Source organism: Carassius auratus, chromosome 29 (assembly GCF_003368295.1).
Source record: "Carassius auratus strain Wakin chromosome 29, ASM336829v1, whole genome shotgun sequence".
Classification (NCBI taxonomy): Eukaryota; Metazoa; Chordata; class Actinopteri; order Cypriniformes; family Cyprinidae; genus Carassius; species Carassius auratus.
In genome coordinates this window covers 19,602,283-19,618,584 of record NC_039271.1, presented here as the reverse complement: position 1 = coordinate 19,618,584, position 16,302 = coordinate 19,602,283, and the positions used below count along the sequence as shown (strand labels likewise).

The 16,302-nt window shown below is 38.6% G+C and overlaps 1 protein-coding gene, 1 non-coding gene and 1 pseudogene across 2 annotated transcripts in view; all 3 read right to left on the bottom strand.

The window, feature by feature from the left end:
* Positions 1-850: 850 nt before the first annotated feature.
* LOC113048320 (H/ACA ribonucleoprotein complex non-core subunit NAF1-like) lies at positions 851-4,901 on the bottom strand (annotated as a pseudogene).
* Positions 4,902-4,913: 12 nt separating this feature from the next.
* Positions 4,914-5,001, bottom strand: trnay-gua (transfer RNA tyrosine (anticodon GUA)). Its single transcript is given in 2 exon segments — positions 4,914-4,949; positions 4,965-5,001. It is a non-coding gene; the product is annotated as a tRNA-Tyr (tRNA).
* A 739-nt stretch (positions 5,002-5,740) lies between these two features.
* LOC113048319 (myotubularin-related protein 5-like) overlaps positions 5,741-16,302 on the bottom strand; it is a 49,933-nt gene continuing 39,371 nt past the window's right edge. The window contains 20 exon segments of the mRNA XM_026210067.1: positions 5,741-7,439; positions 7,534-7,665; positions 7,850-7,937; positions 8,431-8,636; positions 8,709-8,816; positions 8,896-9,135; positions 9,265-9,395; positions 9,615-9,741; positions 11,085-11,270; positions 11,354-11,455; positions 11,580-11,678; positions 11,680-11,757; positions 12,151-12,323; positions 12,673-12,747; positions 12,982-13,077; positions 13,227-13,364; positions 14,373-14,569; positions 14,676-14,883; positions 15,000-15,136; positions 15,922-16,097. Of these exon segments, the coding sequence (XP_026065852.1) occupies positions 7,341-7,439; positions 7,534-7,665; positions 7,850-7,937; positions 8,431-8,636; positions 8,709-8,816; positions 8,896-9,135; positions 9,265-9,395; positions 9,615-9,741; positions 11,085-11,270; positions 11,354-11,455; positions 11,580-11,678; positions 11,680-11,757; positions 12,151-12,323; positions 12,673-12,747; positions 12,982-13,077; positions 13,227-13,364; positions 14,373-14,569; positions 14,676-14,883; positions 15,000-15,136; positions 15,922-16,097 (2,796 nt within the window). The 3' untranslated portion in view covers positions 5,741-7,340.

The following is a 16,302-nucleotide window of genomic DNA, read 5'->3' as shown; positions in this document are numbered from 1 at the left end:
TAATTTATAAATAAACTAGTGAGGGCCAGGGACAAGAACTCGTATTTGTGCGACTCGCATCTTGGTCAGATTTGCCTTCTCGCGCGCGTATATCGTATATGTATGGCCTTTATAGATGCAATGAATGTGCAGCAGACGTTGCCCTTACCAATTACCACTTTTAGGGGAGGAACTTTACTTCACTCGTTGAGAAACTACAGCTGCAACAGTATCCTCTCAGTTTGCAAAACATTCGTGTCCGAGCGAATAGCTCAACGGGAATCGATGTTTTAAGCTGAAATCTAACAAACTGACAAGATCTCATTTGTAGCTGCAGAATTCCGGCACAGCAAAGGATCGATATTTAGACTAGGCCATCATTCCATCCCCATCCACCCCCCCAAAACAAGTTTCTTAAGGAAAACACACACACACACGCTTATAGTATAGAAATGTAATTTTCTTTAATAAAATATATCATTTTATGTATGCAAATGTTCTGTCAATCGTGTTACTGACCAAATACCCCATGGAAGTGTGTTGGGTACTTTATTTTGCATTTTTTTATTATTTAATTTTAAATACATGTTCAAATATGAGGTTAACCTGGTCTACAAAATAAATGTATGGTTAATTAATTGATTGTTAACCCAAAAATGATAATTCTACTGTCAAATAACCTTCACTTGTACCGAGTCTGTATGACCTTTTTATTTTAGGTGCATCAAATAAACATTTTGCATTTCCACTTCTGGGCAGTACTATAAAAAAACAGACACAAGAATCCAATTTTCAGTGTATAAATAAAAGGAATAAAGCAGCTTCAAAAATAGAGCAATCGTGTCTGACAATCACAGGGAAAAAGACACTCAAAGTGAGAAATTTTTAATACAAAATGAAAAATTGCACAGTTTATGCTTGATTCATGCTATACACCTGTATAGAGTTGTATTAGTATTCAAAGATTGTGATCCCTTTTAGGGCGCAGGTTGTCAATAGGATCCAGTCACAGCTTTACTGATTATGTGGTGGTGGAGGTGGAGGAGGAGGTGGAGGCGGGGCCTGGAACATAAAGCCCTGATTGGGCCCTGGGGGCCACGGAGCCATTCCCATGTGAAATCTGGGAAAAGGTGGCATCATTGGGCCCTGGAAGGGAAACATGTGTGGATCTGGATGGGGGAACACGTAGTCCGGTGGGAAGGGCTGGCGAGCGTGATAGTTGCTATGGAAACCACCACCACGAGTGTGATGCTGCCCGCGGGGAACGTTACGGTTCTGTCTGGGCTTCCGCCGGCCGGATTTATGAGGGGGCGGACCTTTAGGGTCATCCAATTCGTCCTCTGGAAAGTAAAAACAGTGATTATCAGAGCAGTTAGCACATTCAGGTTCACACCTGAACAATAAATTGACTGAGTGACTCACCTGAGTCCGAATCATTTTTTTTGCCGTCTCTTTTGCTCTTTAAGCTTCTGTTTGGCCTGCCTCTCTTTCTCATCATCGCTAAAGTCAAGTGCCTATACACACACAGAATAAAAACCAATCGGTGGAGAGGCTAAAGCATCACTTATTAACACATAATACTGATGACATACTAGTAGAGCAGGATATCACTTTATTCTGAGTTTAAGCCTTTGTTGACCTGATTTTTATAAAACGAGCACATTTACCTCAGGGGGTGGTTCCTGGTCATTTTTCCAGGATGCATCCGAGCCTTTTGTCCTTGTTTGAGAGAAATAATTTGTAAATGTTTTTCGGAAAAATACCATAGTAGAACAGCAGAACTGAAGCACACCCAAGTTTCCTCGAATAATGAGGTACTCACCCTTGGAGTCGCTCTGTAAAGATGTAGTCTGTGAAATCTTTAATTTTGGGGGCAAAGTAAACCACATCTCGAATCTTCAGACCTTTCTGGTCGATATCGTCATGGGAGTTGAACCTAAAAACATAGTAAGGCTGACAAACTGGCCCGAAGACTTCAAAGATCTGAGGAGAAACCAACAACATTTTAGTCCTACAGAACTACTGATGATTGCATAATATAAAAAGTCCTGGACAAGAACTCATAGTGTATATAACCACCTTAAAGGTGTTTTCTAGATTGTTACAAACATTTGGGGAATAACCCATTGATACTGACCTTGCCAACAGAGTTTCTGTTTTTGGTGAATAACACGCTGTCTTCATGCAGTGGTGGTGTGTTCTTATATGACTCCACAATCACTAAATAAAAAGCAATCAGTCAAAAAGTCCTCTAAATTCAGCCATGGCAAAACTTGCATTGTGTCTCTCAGCAACGATGTAAAAATATGGAAAAATGAGTTGACAAATATTTGTCATGTTCAATAATAAAATCTAGCTGATGAATATAAAATAGCTATTTGATTTACATTTTCAAGCACCAAATCAGCATATGGTTTCTGAAGGATCATGTAACAACGAAGACTGGAGCAATGATGCTGAAAATTCAGAATTGGTGAATTTTACACAGGAATAAACTACATTGTAAAAATGCATTAACATAAAAGTAAATATAATTTTTTTTACTGTATTTTTAATCAAATAAATGCAGTCTTGGTAAGCACAAGAGACATCTTTCAAAACCATTAACCTCGAAATCTTGAACGGCAGTAAATGTATGCTTGGAGTTTGGCAGATCCCTCTATACCTAATTGCTCCACAATGCTTGATATCGTCCCGATGGGCTCCATTTCTGTATCTTCTGGAAGGCTGATGAAGAGGTTCTCAACTACAGGAAGATCCTACACAAAAACAGAAGATACCTTACAAACCTCTTTTATGGCTGGTATTAACATCAGTCTTGGTTGATTTGAGCACAAGTGGACAGCTAGGGAAACTGAGAAATTTTGCCAACAGAAACATCACTTTGGTTTATAGATTGCCGCTTAGCTCCTCCCCTCACATCGATAAGCAGCTCATCTTGGGTTTTCAATGGTGCAGGCCTTTTCTCACTGCCCATGGCAACACCTTCATCGTCATCTTCTGCGTTGTTCTTGACTAAATTACAAGGCTCAGAGGAGGAAGAGGTTGAGGATGACGAAGAGGAGGATGTGGAGGACGAAGAGTCTGAGTCACTGAATCATATAAAAATAATAAACCATTCAATTCAGATGAGCTTTTTGAGACATTATTTATGTACAAAGTGATAAAATGATGATCTATAAGCTCAGTTTGATGCTGCTAGGTCAGAAAGAGGTTCTAAATTGAAGATATCAAAGCACAGACTTAAATGTCCTACTATTTTACCTGTCTGAACAGTTGTCATCCGAGCTGTTTTCTCTGTACTGCTTGCTCAGCAAACCCAACGACCCAGAGTGAGGACTAACCACAATTCCACAGTGCATCTCTGCATGTCCAGTCTGAAGGCTGGAGATCTGATCCCCTGTTTGTTCAGACTGAATAATGGAGATCTGATCTCCTGCCAGTCCAGACTGATCGCGGGTTGAATGTTCTCCTGTTGGCCCAAACTGACCACTGGAGCTCTGATCTCCAGTTTGTTCAGAATGAATGCTGGTGCAGTGATCTGCTGTCAGTCCAGATGAACCACCAGTGCTCTGATCACCTGTCTCTTCAGACTGATCACTGGTGAATGCTTCTGCTGTTGGTCCAAGTTGACCACCAGTGCTCTGATCACCTAGTTGTTCAGACTGACCATTGGTGCATGGCTTACCTGTTGGTCCAAGTTGAGGACCAAAGCTCTGATCACCAGTCGTTTTAGTCTGAAACGTATTTTTAATATCCAAATCCATTTTCTCTTTTTCAGATTCTTGATCTTGATTCTGTAAAAAAAAAAAAAAACAATAGGAATTTAACACAAAGTAAGACAAAACACAACACAAATGTTATTGTGATGTAAGATAACAATGCAAAAGTAGGAGAACTCCTTGAAGTATGATTACACTTGTAGATTGTGGGTGCACATGTGTCAAATCTACATTTCTCATATTTAAATTGGATTTAAATGGCTGCCGCTTTTTTTTTTACTATGCCTTTAACTTCTTATACTATATTGTAATGGTTTTATGCTTTATAAATTGGCTTGAGCACTGACTGAAGGCACTTTATATAAACAATAAGTCAAATATATTATCGTTGTTTTGTTTTTATTATAACGCGGTAAACTACATAATACGGTCACGTGATATCAACACACGTAAGGGGCGACCCGCAACAAATAAAATAAAACAGCCTTATTCTAGAGAGAAGACGTATGTGAGTTCTTTTTTCTAACATAAGTGGTACTGTATATCACGTAAAATTATATGTCTCATAAGTGCGGTTCATTGCTTTATGCGTGATACTTTTTTTATTTAACTTAGTTACCAAAAAATACAAAGCGCCCCTTTAAGTTATCAGAATGCAAAGTAAAGTAGCCGAGGAGGGTGGCAATAATGACGTGACTTGCAATCCAATTTACCATCCAACATTTGACATTTCATTCTCTCAGTGTGAGCTGTAATTATCCACTAACGTTACCAATAAATAACTGTGACCTAACAGCTGTTCAGGGTTGCACATGCTCAAACATTGATAATTCACATTTAAAGTATACATTTACACTTTTCTAACCTAATTCAGTCCGTGCCTTAATTAATATGAACGATCGGTACATACGTAATGAATTAGAACATTCTTTACCTGTTTCTCTGTGCTTGAATGCTCCATGTTTAGGTTTCCATGTGAGAACAGCGTTTAGATGCGCTTCAAACATGATTTTACGTCATTGGCGTCACAACAACATGAAATGTACGGGGCCTTTCAAAATAAAAGTATACCCATCGTCACTGTCAAAATAATAATAAAGTGTTTTAAAATAATGTTAACACAACATTTGAGGAAGAGATGCGCACAGAAAAGCCATATCATTTTTCACTTCTTTTTAATTGTTTACTAAGTTTTTCCACAGAAAAATGAACTCCTTCGAGCCGGATTCGAACCAGCGACCTAAGGATATCAGCGATTCACCACTACAGTCCTCCGCTCTACCAACTGAGCTATCGAAGGCCTGACGTAGCCTGAAATCCGCCACTCATTGGCTTATCAGTCAACCAATCACGGGAAGACGTTATTTTCTTTTTTATTCATTCACTGAGAAAATAACATGCTGGATTCACATCACTATTGCTATTCATGTTAAAAGTGATCTGAATATATGTACAGCCCCGCTACGGCCAGTGTAATGTTAATATGTTACCAGCAGATGGAGCTATGGGTCTATACACAAATCATTGTACGTGTAAAATTAGAAAATGCAGCTTAAAAGATATAGTTCACCAAAAATGTTTTTTATTTATATATATATATATATTTGCACATCCTTATGTTACACAAAAACTGAATACTAAAATGATTTAGGCCTTTGCCCAGTTTGACTCACACTTGAGTCATATTCCGATGTTTTAATCAAGGATTGGGATGTTTATATGGTTTAATATTTTAATTAATATATTTCTTTGCAGTGACACTAGTAGACAGAAACAAAAGCAGCACACGCAGAATTTGTAAGGAGGTCATGAACCCCACAGTGGTTTAATCCTAAAAAATATATGGCATGATTGACAACACAACCTGGATCAGCTGAAATAAATCGAATTAAAAAAAAAAAGTATGAAAAATAAATAATTAAAAATGTTATGCAGTTTTCTGATGTCATGTTATTTGCCCAAATGTTACGAAACCTGTGGCATCCTAGGACTGGAATTATGTGAACCTGTTACAGAGCAAGTTTCATTTTAAAGAAAAAAAAAAGAGAGAAAAAAAAATTAGGGTTTATTTATGAGTCACATCTGAAGTTTTCCAAAAAATATATATATAATTAGTCACGTTAACACAGATAAACAATGGCACATATTGGATTTCTAATTTAAAAGTTAAGTGGTACTCTGAGGACTGTCATATTCAGGAGACAATGTTAAATAAATTACTACCATTAACATACATATTTGAGTATTATATACAAGGGAGTTATTGGAACAAAAATCTACAATTCAAATTCTGTTGTCAATAACTCTGAAGTATTACCCTATTTTACACCATGTGTGTGTTAGTTCTTGCATCTGGAATTAAAAAACAAAACAAAAAACCTTGCAGTCTGTGCGGTCCTCCTTTGATAAACAGGTGATACTTTTATGCATCCTCACCAAGTCCAGCAAAATAGACTCTTTCTCTAAAGGAAGAAAATAAACAAACTCTTCTATGTACAGGATTCAACAGAACAGGTAACAGACTAACAAAAACACTGATTCTGACAGATCCAGGGCTCAGAGGCTGGAGAACAGAAGCGCATGACAACGGGACTTTGATTTTCGGGACAAGCTGATTCATATTTGCAGTTTGCCTATTTTAGTTGTAGGAAATGATTACATAACCCATTTTTCATGGCGACCAGCTCCAGTTTCTGGCCTCTGATTGGTGTAAACAGACACTTGATAACATGAAGAGGCTATCAACCCCATCCACATATAGCTTTCCCCATTTTAGTCTGCACTTTGCTTCTTGTAAAAATCAAAAGAATTGTATTTTTGTGCATAAATTATGACAAAACACATCCCTCCTTTTCCTTCAGCATCCCTTAAATTCTCAACAGGAATAGTGGTTTTAAGTTTCATAATAAGAATTTAGTTTGTAAACAGTCAAATCTGAATCTCCGGATGGCATTTTGATAACTGTTGGGACTTGGTCAGATGTGACAAGAATGAACATTATTTATATCATTTTGATTAGAAAACACAAAATCCTTCATGAACCGTCACACGGATGAAGCCAACCAATCAGAAAAGAGCGAGAGAACCTGACCAGCCAATGAGAAGGCAGAATTAATCATGTGCGAGTCCAGATGAATGTGATGTGCGAGTTGTTGGACGAATGCAAGCAGTGGCAAAGTGGCAGAGATCAGAAGAGGTTAAAGGTCAAATAAGGGTCACTCTTTTGCCGGCTGTGGCTAGTTTTTGGGCATTTTTAGGCCCCTGCATAGCTGAAAGATACCATTGGCAGCATTTGAGCAATATGGGATGAAGAATCGCGGGTCATGCCTTTTCGAACAAGCATAGGAAAACATCCAGGGCGAATGAGCGTGTTTAAAACAAGCCGAGAACAGGTGAGTCCACAGTCTTTAAGGGATTTCTTTGTTTTTTTTCGTAGCTTTTCGTGTTTTTTTAAAACAAAAACGCTGAAATGTGGTGAGGTGCGACATCATAAAGTTCAATACCACCAATACGGAAGCCCTTTCCAACTTCCCTCTGTAAACTTCGGGAAGCGCTGCCCATTGGCTATGAGCACTTGTCCTTCACTGGCTCCGCCCCCCACTAAGTGTCACAGTTCTGTCCTCTGCAAGGCCCCTCCCCCTACGCATCAGATAGGCAACTCTGAATACTGTCCATCCATAACTGCGCGTGCGTGCTGTCCTGGGCACAGAAGTTGTACACTCTTTTGGTCGTCTTGAGCTGAAAGAGGAGGAGATAAAAAGGTTAACATGGTTAAACACACATGGATAAATAAAGCAACGTGCGTTAATGGGTTATATACTGTAGGTCTTACATCAAAGAAGGCTTTCTCATCTATGTTTTTAGGTGCACCCATGGTGGGCGTCCCCGGAATGACAGATTCCACTTCGGCTAGCTCGATTACTCCCTTACAGTCTTTATCCTGCCTCGCGTCATAGTATCGCAACTAGGAAAAAGTGAAAAGTGGGGTATAAGAGCATCAATTTCAGTCCCTTTCACTTATTCCTCATCAAAAACGTATTGTAAAAATTTTTATTTTACTATATGACATGCAAGATTTGTATACTGAATCAATTATGGTTCCAAAACATTAGTTTTCAGTGTTTGGTTTCAGTGTAAATATAAAGTACCTGGTGTTTGGTCTTATCCAGTACAAACCAACGTGGTTTCCAAGGTTTCAGCAAAGCGCCTCTTTTGTATAAAACACCCTCAAAGCTCCTACATCAAAAAAAAAAAAAAAAATTAAAATATATATATTACATTTCAAATTTTTATTCAAGAGATGTTCTAACCTTTAAATGTTCAAATAAGACTATTAGCATTTAAAACCACAATAAAGAGCATTCTGCTAATTCTTTTATAACAAAGTTCATATAAAAAATATTATTTATTATTTACAGTGCATTCAGGCTATCAATTTCTACCTATCATGTGTTCCCGGGGAATCGAACCCACAACCTTGAGCTACAGGAACACTTATTTTACATATTATTATTACAATTACAATTATTACAATTTACACTATACCTTATACATTCATATAAATTAATTTAAACCTGAAATTTGATTGCATGCATCAAACACCCAATTATGCTAGGTGACAACATCAACGTGTTTCATTTATACAACTATAACTAAAGTTGAAAAATGTAATTTAACCCAAAAACAGATGCGGGGCAGCTGATGAAGTATGAAGAATGTGTTGACCGACCTGTTCTCGCTCTCAGTGCTCTGGAACTGGCTGTAGAGTGTGCTGGTACTGGGTCGACCAGCTGCAGGTGTGGATGTGGCGCTGACCTCACAGTCCAGAGCCAGGTTGATGGAGGAGCCGACCCCGCTCTGCTGCAGATACACACCCTGAGAGCACCGCTGGTGACTCAGATTAGACGACATGAGCAGAGAGCTGGAGAAGGAGTGCTGGGAAAAGAGAAACTAAATATTAATACAGCATGCCATTAGTAATTTGCAGATAAAGGTTTAATATCTCACCCTGCTCTCTAGTTTGGACTCAACCCGTTGGGCTGTCTTTATCTTGTCCCATGTGTCCTTCCATTTTTCCGTAGGTTGCCCCAACTCAGTTTCCAGGTTCTGCACGTCCTGAATTGATATATTAAAAAGACCATAAGGATTCAAGTACGAAGAAAACAACTTTGAGGACTTCTGCTTTATTCCTAACCTGCAAGAGTTTGGTGATGGCATCAGGCAGTACTTTACTGAGGCTGTCATAACACGGCCAGACGATCCTCCGCTGGGACTTGGGGGCTGTCGTCTCCTGTCTATCGCTGGTTTCCTCCTGTGGCTTCTCCGGCCGACCCCGCACTAATTCCCAGTCAAAGGACGGACCCTCAGAAAGCGTTTCCTCTGTGTAAAAGTCCCAAACCTTCAAGTTGGAGATAAAACTGTAGGGCTTCAAGACCTACAAGACAAAAGAAAGGCAAGTTACACACACTAACCATCACTAGAGGGCACTAGAGTCATTTAGTCACATTTTGTTTCAGGTTACCTAAAGAACAATGCTCTGAAACTAAGAAAATTAGTAAGTTACCTCATCGTCCTCAGGTGAAAACATGTAGTTGTAGAATATGGGGGTCTTCTTGTTGAGCCGGTCAATGTAATCCCAGACAGACTTGCACACCTGAGGGTTCTTCCTCTCACCTTTTTCCTCATACAAGACACCTACACAAACCATACATTGGGAAAGGGCCAAACAGGGTTTAATGATTGCATACTATAAATAAGCAACATGAAACTTCCTGTAAGTTATCACTTGACTTTCGACAGCATTACACAAGGAAAATTCAATAACATCTCATTATGAGAGTCATGATGACAGTTGATATTATGCAGCATTTAATATGTTGTCGATTCATTTGTTGGTTGGCGATTAAGACTCACCAAGCTCGATGCGCTCATAGTCTGAGTCCAGGAGGAAGGTGCGGAAACGGTTGGAGACGTAGTGGTAGGCTAGGAACTTCAGATAGTACTGACTGAACTCAAACTCCATGGGGAACTGTAGATGGATCTGTTAGGAAATGAGCAGAGGGAAGAATATTGAAATATAACATCTACCAGATCTAAATCTTTAGAACAACTAAATTAAATTAAGTAATTAAAAATTAAAAAAATGTTCAATTCAATTCAATTCAATTAATGCATTTAGCAGACGCTTTTATCCAAAGCGACTTGGTGCATTCAGGCTATACATTTTATACCAGCATGTACAAATTCATTATATTATTATACAATTCATTATATTTGCTTGCATTAAACATAGATTTTAGACCAAGGAAAACCAATATCGGACTACTTTAAGCAAATCGCAATCGTAATAACTAGGTTCATATGTCCCAAACACCACAAGCCATCGCTATATAAAAGTATACATAACCAAAGAAAAAACACCCTAAGACTGAACCTTGTGGGACACCTAACTGATCTATTATTTATTAAATGTTTACAAAATTTGATCAATCAGAACAGTATTTATGAAAGTTATTTAAAAACACTGGATTCCAATTGTTTAGGTAAAAGCCATTTCAAAGGAAAAGAGAATAGATTGGGTAAGTTTTCTTCTTCTAAATTGCCTTATCAGTGAGAAGGACATAAGATAAGAAACAAGATCTCCTGGATTTCTAGAAGCTAAATCGAGTTCATTGTGTAAAAGATAATCATCTTTGATATCTTGGCAAATCCAGAATCAATGTTCTGGTATCCCACTATTAAGAAATCTCATTCTTTAAACACGTGGGGAAAGAAAGTCTGACCTTATCTTCAGGGTGAATTAGCTAGATAAGAAGAAGGCTTGTGCAATCCGGATGAGTTATAGTAAGTTATCACATCTTCGAAGGTGTGGTCCGTTTAGAGTGACAAATCAGGAAGTATGTGTACATCAGCATGTATTAACTAGCTTCCTTTCTGTATCTGCTCATACTATCACCAATCACATGAGGTTTATTTTTACCTTTTCTTTGGACAAGACCTTCCTAGAAAGTGGTGATTGCTCTTTATCAACATTCAACAACAAAACAGTCATTTGTAGAAGCAAGTTTTACGGTGCATGAGATAAGAACTTTCCAGAAATAGATTTAAACATCTCCACTGAAAAACTAAATAAAGAATGCATGCTAACAAGCAAACCTTCCTGCATGCAATAATGCCATGCATTTCAGAGTACAAAGGAAATGGTGAAAACATCATAGAGGTGCTAAAATAAAAACAAATACTTGCATACATCACGAACGCACGTGCATGTACATTTACTGATAGTGATTTCCCGACCAGCAGGTTGAGATTATTACCCACAACCATGGTCTCTGGCTGTTGACGCTGGAAAAACCCATATTGGACAGGCACCACTACACATACCTGGTGCACACAGTCAAGGAACTGTAGGAAGACAGGTGTGAATCCACTGCTCTGGCTGGCTAGCGTCTGAGCTCCACGGTGGCTGAAGCGATGACCGAATGACAACCACTCTTTCTCCACAAGCAGCCTGAAGCCATCAATCGTTCGGTAGTACGGATCCGACAGAAGTTGCACCAGGGACACAACCTATATCCAACACAGCATTAATACACACATGAACAAAAACCAATAGCAGACGGAGCTCATGCATGTTTAGGTGGTTGTCCTACCTGTGTTGTAACATCCCAGCCATCTTCCAAACTAACCATGACGGAGGAACCATTGTCCAATAGTTCCACAACAAGAACGGACACCTGTAGAACCCTGTGAAGCTATGGGACACAAACCATAATAAACATCAAGAATATGAAAAATTGTAGCACAGACTGATCAATACACTGTATTAGTGTGTAATTAACAAGTGTTAATTTAACCCAATTGAAAGGGGTAAGGTACCAGATTCATCCACTCCGACTCCTCCAGGCAGCGGTGAAAGGTCATGTTTGGTTCAGTGTTGGACATGGAAGGCACACAGGCTTTCATCAGCTTCTTGAAAACTGGTCTTGACCTGCCGTACATCAAAGACCTCGATGGGTACCACCTCCCACTGCTGGAAGGAGTCCTGCTTTCCACCCTGAACACAACAACAAGAGGGTTTAGCTCGAGCACCCACCATTCAATACTGCAATTAATGTGTTTAATTCAATCTAGAAACTAGGAATTATTTGAAACATGATGCTGGCAGGAGTGGAACTATTGTTCTTTAAATAATAATGAATTACATTAAAATAAAACCATAAAATTGTTATTATAAGCAGCGGTATAATTATAAATATTTATTGATTTAAATAAAATGATCATCATTATTACTACTATTATCTCACTAGATGCCAAAATTACAGAAGTGGATATAAGTTCTGGTAAAGTTCCTTAAAAAAAAAAAAAAAAAACTGCATTACAAGATGTGACAAGTTACTTTATATATGGAATCATATTCACATGAAATTAAGTATGTAAGCTAAATAACCTTGAGTTGGGACTTGTCTCCAATAATGTAGAGATACGCTCTTTGTTGGCGAAGGAAATAGGTTTCGGATGGGCCTCCATTAGCCTGGGGGGATTCTTTCCCAGCCAGCCTGTTCCCCACATCAGGGTCATACGTGCTGAGCCGCCCACTACCACGAATACTGCCCCACTTTCCTGGGATAAACAAAGATCAATGGAGAACATTCACTGATGGAGAACAGGCAATTAAATCTGCTTGTGGAATCGTTTGTGTGTGAATTTGTTTATTTGGGGATTGTTGTAGAGAATTTGTGATTTCTACAAGCATATTATAGACAAATAGGACAATGGATCACATGCAAAGAGATGGTCATCACATCCTCACAAACAATACAAATAAATCAAACACATGATGGTCAATGATTAGTTAGCACAGGAAAGAGGATAATAACACTTCATGGACACTTAGTGCTCAAACTTGCTAGCGTCGTTGTTCGAGAAATTTGACTGGTTAGATTTGAGAGCAGGGGCGGGCCTACTGTACCTCTAGGTGACTTGCGGGCCTTGACTGAAACTCTAGGCTGAGAGAGGGAGATGACCCTTGCCTTCTGACCCAGCGCTAAGGTCAGATGATATAAAAATGCCCATTACTTCCAGCAAACAAAAATGGGCAGCTATTTCAGCAAAATAAATTAACATTAGAATAAGCCAATGCAAAAATGCACACAACGACTTCCTCTGTCATGTGGGACTGGATGTCAAAAATTCTATTTAAATAAAAAATTATAAATGATTGGGAGCAGAGGAATGGATGGTGGGTTTAGTCGTGGGCATAGTAAAAACACACACTCACCTCCTCGACTGAAGGTTCCTGGCACCTCCTCTTTAGTCCCCATGACTTGTTTCATTAAAGCTCCTATTTTAGGCTGCCTCAGCTTGTCTGATGAGTCTGAGGCCCAAAAATAACACACACATTACACATTAGGGGGTAAATATCACAAGAATGATGAACTGTTAAGGTACAGCTAATTATGTGACATGGTCACTATTGTTAAGGCTGAGTAAGGTTAGGGTTAAAGGTTAGAGTCAGGGTCTGACCTGAGCTGCTCATCTGTGAGGAGGTGAAGCCACTGAGTGTGTTCCTACCACTGGCTTCGCTGTATGAGGGCATGGAGCTGATGATGGCCTGCAGATACTTCTCTTGCTCCAGACTGGTGGAGTCGGCCTGGGACGGGCCTGAAACCAAACACAAACATGTTTACTGTTGTCCCAAAAAAATGCTCTGGTTGATCTCATGGCCTCAGAGCTCAGCTTATGTTTGAATGTAAAAGAGTGTACAAAAAGCAGATATAATAAATAGATATAATATATTTACCAGTGTTGTTATAGTTAACTAAAACAAAATAAAGCTTAAATACTAAATAAAATATTCTATGAAAAACTTAACTACTGAAACTACTAAAAATAAAATAAAGCAAAAAAAAAAAAAAAAGCACATTACACATTTACTAAAACTAAGGCTGAACTGAAAATAAAAAAGTATAATCCAATTCAAAGTAGTAATACATATATTTATTGAAAAATATAATAAAATATAGTGTATATTCATATAATAATTTAAAATATATAATTATTTTAAAAAATATATATATTTCTATATAAGAGAATAGCTGTAAACGTAAACACGACAACATTTTCAAAGCGATTTACATTTACACACACATGTGAAAACGGCCAAAAACGTTATTACATATGTCAGGCCAGTAGTTGGCGATGTCACATTGTTAGTAAACGGTACTTGTAAGAAAGTGACGATTATATGGCATATAAGATGCGTTTCCGGTGTTGGTTGTAATATTGGTAAATCCACACTTTGCTGAAGAAGCGTAAGCAACCGTTTGGCAACAACAATACCATGTTCTCCGCCACTATTGTGTATGTTTTTCCACGCTGGCATTTAAAATCGGCACGCATTGTGCATGTCTACAAACTTAACACGTACTACGCACGTGCATGACCATTTCCAAAGATTTCCATATTGGATGTTTACACGGAAACAATAACTGTAGTGTTTTCAAAAACGTGCACTTTGAAACCCATTTTCAAAAACGTGCACTTTGAAACCCATTTTCAAAAATATTTATTTTCAGTCCCCCAAACAGCGTTGTTTTGTAAATTAACATGCAAAACACGTAAAACGTTTCCCATTTTTGGCTGAAAACATGTCGTGTAAACAGCTCTGACCTGCAGTGGGTGCATTGGGTGATTTGAAGAATCCCACGACGCCTTTAGCATGCAGGCCAGCCGAGCGTAGTAGCACAGCTTTGGTGCGTGAGTTCCTCCAGCACACCACAGGGAAGCGGTTCTGCCGGTAGCAGCGGGAGATGCGCTGGATAGTGACATCGGGGATGCTCTGAGGCACAATCAGTAACCCTGGATAACTGAAACACATAAACAGACAGGCGATGATGTTTGGGTATAACTGCTATGCTAATGATATGGTTTAGCATTGCGTGAATTTTTGTTCCGGAGAATTCTGGAACTCACCTTCGGCAGACTGTGTACATCCGGTTGGCGGTGGAGATCCGGAAGGGTTCGTTTTTAGAGCGTGTCAGGCTGTTGCTGAGCGTTCCCAGTCCCAGCCGCTGGTAGTCCCGACAGCAGGCCCGCTCGACCACATTACTCATGGTCTGCCGGTCCGATGAGCGGATGGTGGAGGAGAGCGTGAGCGAACTCTGATCCGGTTCTTCAGACACTGCTCAGTCAGAGAAGTTGCATTATATTATATTATATTATATTATATTATATTATAACATATTAGCCATCGCAAAGATCAGTTGTAAATGCATGTGTTTTTGCATTTTTTCTTACCAGAGATCTCATCCTCATCCATCTCTGACTGTAAACTGCTGCGGTTTTCCCAGGTCGGGGGAGAATACTTCTTTCGGGTTACATATTGACGCCCAATGGTCCTCTTCGCAGTTTTAACCAGGTTTTTAGACAGCGTTCTAGAAGAAAACAGCAGCTCGAACATTTAAATCATTTAAGTCACGATTAGGACTTGTTACAGAAAGACAATTTCTTAATTGTTAAATTTGTCTGTACACATACATTATTTCTTTAAAAAAAAAATGTATATATTCATACACTTTTTATATTTAAAGACAAAAATACATTTAAACATCCGTACATAAATATATAAATATATGATCATCTCAAACCGAATATTCAGGAAAAATCTAAAAATTATTATAAAAATTTAATAATTAAGTGTTTTATAACAAAACATTTCACATATACCGAAGACTTTATCATGTTTGTGTATAAATATCAAGCACTTTCCAAGCCTACAGCAAAGACCTGCCATTTAAATACATAAAACATCAGAGCTGTTTTTCAAAAATGTTAAAAGCTACTCAAAATTGTTTAAAGATGATTTGCCCTCAAGAGCGTCTGAATTTGCCATGACACCCATTTGCTGCTAATGCAGGGTCTCAACGCAAGAGTCTTTGCATTTTCCACTACTGAATAATTCACGGCTTGTCAGTGCCATCACACGCTATATCTTTTCCTCTCTCTCTCAGTTTTTAACCAGTGCTACTGGGTCACATGACTTAAACAGGAATAGGCTAGATCAAGAAAGAAGTTGCATGTGTGTGAGATAAAGAAAGGGGTTGGAAATACAGAAATGGTCTACTGGGTTTGTGTCACACAAACTCTGACAAGTAAAAACACATCTAGACATTTAAAGGGAAAGATCACTCCCCATACACCAGCATCCAACAATTCTTACTTTAGCGACTGGTTCTTGTCCTTGGTCTTGTGCTCCACCACCAGCTTTGCCGACTGACCCATGGTGAAGGCAAATGTGCCCTGGACGTGCTGTGGGTATCTGAGCTTATGCATGTGCTTCCTGAACACTTCCGCCAGATCTGATGCCACCTCCTCATCAAAGCCAATCTTCATCAGCTACGAGAGAGACAATTCAATGAATAACTGGTAAAGAGTTAAGACTTGATCAATTTTCAGTGCTTCTAAACCATAAACAAACAAAAAAAAATCGATATTTTAATAAAATACAATTAAATATAACTTCTTTTTTTGCACCAAAACCAAAATAGTTTGTTTTTTGGCATCCAAAAAATCTTAATATAGATAAAAAACTTTGAAAAGT